The 5,220-nt window shown below is 37.5% G+C and overlaps 1 protein-coding gene across 1 annotated transcript; it reads left to right on the top strand.

The window, feature by feature from the left end:
• Positions 1-2,236: 2,236 nt before the first annotated feature.
• On the top strand, positions 2,237-3,187 carry LOC104984054 (olfactory receptor 2G3-like). Its single transcript, XM_010833650.1, has one exon. It carries the CDS (start codon positions 2,237-2,239, stop codon positions 3,185-3,187), a length of 951 nt encoding a protein of 316 aa, XP_010831952.1.
• The last annotated feature ends 2,033 nt before the right edge of the window (positions 3,188-5,220 follow it).

Here is a 5,220-nt window from a genome sequence, read left to right as displayed (position 1 = left end):
TACCCAGTCCAGGTTCAATGCACGATATTGGATGCTTGGGGCTAGTGCACTGGGATGACCCAGAGGGATGGTATGGGGAGGGAGGAGGGAGGAGGGTTCAGGATGGGGAGCACATGTATACTTGTGATGGATTCATTTTGATATTTGGCAAAACTAATACAATTATGTAAAGTTTAAAAATCAAATAAAATTTTAAAAAAATAAATAAAAAATTAAAAAAAAATCAACAGAGATATATATATATAGAATTTTCTCTACAAAAATTTTCCAGCTTTCATACTTCTCTGTAGATGACATCCAATTTTTCAAGAAATGAACCTGTGACCCATTATTGACACTTCCTTCTCACTTTCTGCATCCAGAGTCTCAAGTTTGTCTAGACTTTGTCTGTAGAGTCTGTCTAAAAATAAAAATCTTCCCTGCTACCACCAAGCCATCTGTTTCCTGAAGTACTGCAACAGCCTCCTAACCAGTTTCCTTGTTTCATTCACTACTTGTCAATCCATTCTGCAATATGAGGCCAGCTGTTTTTTAAACACAAACAACATGAGCACAAAAGAATTGATGCTTTTGAATTGCAGTGCTGCAGAAGATTCTTGAGAGTCCCTTGGACAGCAAGGAGATCAAACCCGTCAGTCCTAAAGGAAATCAACTTCAAATATTCACTGGAAGGACTGATGCTGAAGCTCCAATACTTTGGCCACCTGATGCAAAGAGCCAACTCATTGGAAAAGACTCTGATGCTGGGAAAGATTGAAGGCAAGAGGAGAAGGGGGTGACAGAGGATGAGATAGGTGTATGACATCACCAACTCAATGGACATGAGTTTGAGCAAGCTCTGGGAGATAGTGATGAACAGGAATGCCTGGCACCCTGCAGTTCATGAAGTCATAAAGAATCTGACATGAGTTAGCAAATGAACAAAAAGAACCTGTCAATTATTGACTCCCTCCTGACATTCATTACTCCTTGACCTGTTTATAAATCCCTCAAAGGCTAACCTCTAAGGTGCTTTGGATAAATATAAATCTTAAACATTTCTCTTGATTATTTTGTTTGCTTACTATTGCAGTCTAACCATAAGACACTTTGCCCATCATGTTCCTTATTCAGCGATATTTCTCAGATATTTCTCAGCTCCTCAATGCTTTTTTGGTTTAAAGCCTTACCAAGCTACTTCCTCTGCTGAAAATAGTCCTTTCTTATCTTATCCACTAGTAAGCTCTTATTTGCTCTCTACTTCACTTGCCAAAAAAGGCTGTCATTTTTTAAATGTACTGCATCTTTATCTCCTTTCCAAAAATGTTTTTTGTCTCTTATCATCAAATTCTTCAGCAGCAAGTCAGCAGTTGTTATGAAATGAAAGTGTTATGAAGTTAGTGACATATCAAAAAGGAATCGAACAGACTTGATATTCTGCTACTATATAATACAAAGTTATATAAAGAAAAAGTCATAATATTCCAAAAAAAATTTTATGAAATAAATTAAATTTTTGAGAAGTTTGGGTCCTTTAATTAATATAAAAATAAAACATCTGATTAAAAACAAAATGTTTTTAATGAGGTGCTAAACATTTACTTGCAACTTACAACAATGCTTCTCTCTGAAGACTCTGTAACACCATTTAAACTAGACTACCCATTTTTTTCATTATGAAAAAATAATGGGAGAAAACTATTTACATAGATGGTATCTAATAACTAATTAAAACTCTATGATATTTAGGTTTTTCACATTACCCTTAGCATGACTTTGAGAATTGCATGTGTTACTGTAGAGTATGGAAATAATTATACAATTTTTTCAAAAAATACTCTTATTGCTATTTTTATTATTGACAACTGATAGAATGTCTACAAAGATGTTTTTTGATTGGATAACATCTCCTTATTTTTTTTAACTTACAAGCTTACAGGATGTTATTGGGGAATAAGAATATGGATTTATAAGAAAAAATGAAACACTTTGGAGAACAGGGCAATAATTAATGGTTAATCATTTCTTATATGGTCCACTTTATGTCATCATATGTTTAATAGTTTTCTGTAAGTTCTTGCACACTTTTAATTTCCTCCTAGATACAAACGGTTCTCTCTCTTCCCCCAAATGCCACACCCCTCTTATCTCACCTTCAGGATCAGTTTCTCCCAACTGTATTTCTGATCTTAACTGTTTCTCACTATCTGACTTCTATATTTTCACATGTGCCTTTCTCCTTTTCAAGAGCAGAGTGATGACAATGATTAATGAGAGTTTGGCAGGGGATTTCATACTGGTGGGCTTCTCCGACCACCCACAGCTTGAGAAGATCCTCTTTGCGGTTGTGTTAATCTCCTATCTCCTGACACTGGTTGGCAACACAGCAATCATCTTGATCTCTTATCTGGATCCCATGCTCCACACACCCATGTATTATTTTCTTACCCATCTCTCCTTTGTTGACCTCTGCTTTACCACCAGCATTGCTCCCCAACTTCTATGGAACCTCCGTGGTCCATACAAGACAATCAGTCCTACAGGCTGTGCCATTCAACTCTACGTATCCCTTGCACTGGGATCCACTGAATGTGTTCTCCTAGCTGTCATGGCATTTGATCGGTATGCTGCTGTTTGTCGACCACTCCATTATGCCACAGATATGCACTCACGACTTTGCCAGTCTCTGGTAGGAATGGCATGGTTGAGTGGAGTGGGCAACACCCTAATTCAGGGCACCATCACCCTTCGGCTGCCCCGCTGTGGGAACCGCAGGATTTACCACTTCATCTGTGAAGTGCCTGCCATGGTCAAGTTGGCCTGTGTAAACATTCATGCCAATGAGGTCCAGCTCTTCATGGCTTCCTTGGTGCTTCTCCTCCTCCCTCTGACACTTATCTTGATCTCATATGGATGCATTGCTCAAGCAGTAATGAGGATCAGGTCAGCTCAAGCCTGGCGAAAAGCCCTTGGCACTTGTGGGTCCCACCTCTTGGTAGTAACTCTCTTCTATGGAACCATCACAGCTGTCTATATCCAGCCCAACAGCTCTTATGCCCACAGTCAAGGAAAGTTCATAACCCTTTTGTATACCATTGTAACTCCCACCCTTAACCCTCTCATTTACACTCTGAGAAACAAAGATGTAAAGGGGGCTTTAAGGAGGCTGGTACAGAAAGATAGGGCACAGCAGAGTGAGAAACTCTGATGAGGTAAAAGTATAGACATGGCCTGACTAAGGTTGAGGTTCTGAAGGAAAGATGTACCAGAAGGCCTTATCTGGAGACAGCTTCACATATATGCTGCAAAACCAAACCTGCAAGACTTTCTAGAGAATCCATAAGCCTGAAATTACTTTCTTTCATTTCCTTCCTTAAAGTACTAGAGGATAAACGGTCTAAACAGACATCTTTGTTATCTGTCAGTCAATAAATTACAAGCATGACTTACTATTTCCAAAATCTCTGTGGCTGATTTTCTTCCCTCTCTGCCCTTTCTCTTAGGTAAGTCTTGGCTTTGCCTTGTTAAATGAAATCAATCTATTGGTTGGTCCCTTTGTATAAATAAACTGTGTGATACTCACGAGCTAGGTGTTTTTAAACCTAATAGTTTTGCTACTACTACTACTACTACTCTTTAGCAGCTTATTTCTGGTGGTCTGCTACAGTACTGCCCATCTGGATCCCACCCTTGGACCAGTAGAAGCCTGCAGCTTGAAAATCCACCTTATCTGCACTTAACTCCTTGACTCTGCAACGCACCATCCCTTGGCCATTGTGTTTAAGTCTGCTGTTAAATTTTTTGTTTGTTTGTTTCTCACTCTTACAGTCTAATTTGAGTCGTTGTCAGGTTAGCTTTTCCTTGATATTTTGATTGTCCATAGAAATTGTGTCCACACTGGTGCCAGGAATGTGGATTTTGAGTTTTAATTTTGCATTTAGATGATTAAATGATTTCTATCAAGTGACAGATAATAGGATCCAGTCCTTGACATGTGAAAAGTGACAGGGCATTTAAACCTAATTCATTTAATTTCATGAGTGAGTGAGTGTGTGTGTTTGAGGGTACCAATATTTCTAGCAGTTGTATTTCCTGATATGGGAGAGATATAGGGTTGAGAGGTTTTTAGTCCTTTGTCTTTCTGACATTTGAAGGATTCCTCTCTGTGTGTTTTGTGTTTGCCCCAGTATGAGTGTTCCTGTATCTTAACAGTTAGAACGTTTTTTCCTCCTCCCAACACTCTGATTTTTTAAATACGTATTCATTGGCAGTTCAGTAATTGTCCGTGTCTGCAAAAATGGAGTTTGTATATCTTGATATGCCACCCTCTCTTACATGTATTTTTGGCTTTGTGTGTAATGTGCTCAGTTGTGTCTGATTCTTTGCAGCCCCATGGATTATAGCCCACCAGCCTCCTCTGCCCATGGAATTCCCCAGGCAAGAACACTGAAGTAGGCGCCATTTCCTACTACAGGGTTCTTCCTGACCTAGGAAATGAACCTGGATCTCCTGAGTCTCTTGCATTTTGGCTTTAGTAAAGTTTCATATTTAAAAGCCTTAAACTAAAGGAAACTGAATCCCTAACTTCTCACATTTGGAGGTTTGCCAAAACTTTTAAATGATTAGATTATTTGAAATCAGTGTTCTTTCAAGACTCTTTAAATAGGCTGAGTAAAGCAGAGAGAAAAAAGTTATGCCACTGCAAATTGGACAAAATGATTCAGAAAAATGAGGGTTTCATACAGCAGTATCAATCAAAATTTAATATTCTCAAAACCATAAACAAGTTAGTCTTTTAATGGAAAACTAAGGGAAACCAATGCCATTATTAAAGGACATGGAGTCTGAGAAAAGAGAATGTCTCTTCAAATTCAAAAGGGAGTCATAATACTACTAAGATTTCTCACCAATGAGGCCTCTTGAGAGATCTAATAATATTTAATTATATGTCTTTATTTCTTTTTTCTTTACTATGTAGCAGTGCTCTGTTTCTACTTTAAATCATTTTCTACTACATTTACTTATCTAATATTTATGAATTGATAAAATTTTCAATTTTTATAAATAATTTTTAAGTAAACAAATCAGTATTTATTTTCTTCATGAAGAGGGAGATAATTAATTAAAATATAATTTTTTTAAATGCCATGGTGTTATGGCTGATTTACAAAGATAAGCTACCTGCTATATCAACCTAAAGCAAAAGAAATTTAGACTTCTAAGGCCATGTATCATTTTTCT

This window comes from Bison bison, unplaced genomic scaffold (assembly GCF_000754665.1).
Source record: "Bison bison bison isolate TAMUID 2011002044 unplaced genomic scaffold, Bison_UMD1.0 scf7180017845322, whole genome shotgun sequence".
Taxonomy (NCBI): Eukaryota; Metazoa; Chordata; class Mammalia; order Artiodactyla; family Bovidae; genus Bison; species Bison bison.
The sequence above is the reverse complement of the archived record's forward strand: the minus strand, read 5'-3'. Positions and strand labels throughout refer to the sequence as shown.